General features: G+C 47.8%; 1 protein-coding gene across 1 annotated transcript in view; it reads right to left on the bottom strand.

Annotated features, from left to right (window-relative positions):
• LOC131890732 (uncharacterized) overlaps positions 1-255 on the bottom strand; it is a 6,947-nt gene that overhangs the window by 2,376 nt on the left and 4,316 nt on the right. Inside the window, exon 2 of the mRNA XM_059240142.1 lies at positions 6-218. Coding sequence (XP_059096125.1) covers positions 6-218 — 213 coding nt within the window. The remainder of the gene's footprint in view (positions 1-5; positions 219-255) is intronic.

Here is a 255-nt window from a genome sequence, read left to right as displayed (position 1 = left end):
ATTACCATGGACGAATTCGGGCCAGGGGCGAATCAGGTTCCACAATGGACAAATGGCTTGGCCCATAAGATAAGGCAAGTTTTTTAAGATAACGCACGGCGGTTCATAAGACAGGTAGATCAGGTCCATGGCCAAACTCTGGATGAAATATCGCATTTGCTTCACTTTCAAAGGCAGATCCAGGACTGGATGGGAAAAACTAGCGGGCTGGTCCAGGCCTAAACCATGTTTGTCTTCCAAAGAGCCCATTCAGAC

Source organism: Tigriopus californicus, chromosome 11 (genome assembly GCF_007210705.1).
Source record: "Tigriopus californicus strain San Diego chromosome 11, Tcal_SD_v2.1, whole genome shotgun sequence".
Lineage (NCBI taxonomy): Eukaryota > Metazoa > Arthropoda > Copepoda > Harpacticoida > Harpacticidae > Tigriopus > Tigriopus californicus.
Note: the sequence above shows the minus strand (reverse complement) of the source record. Positions and strands in the feature narration are given on the sequence as shown.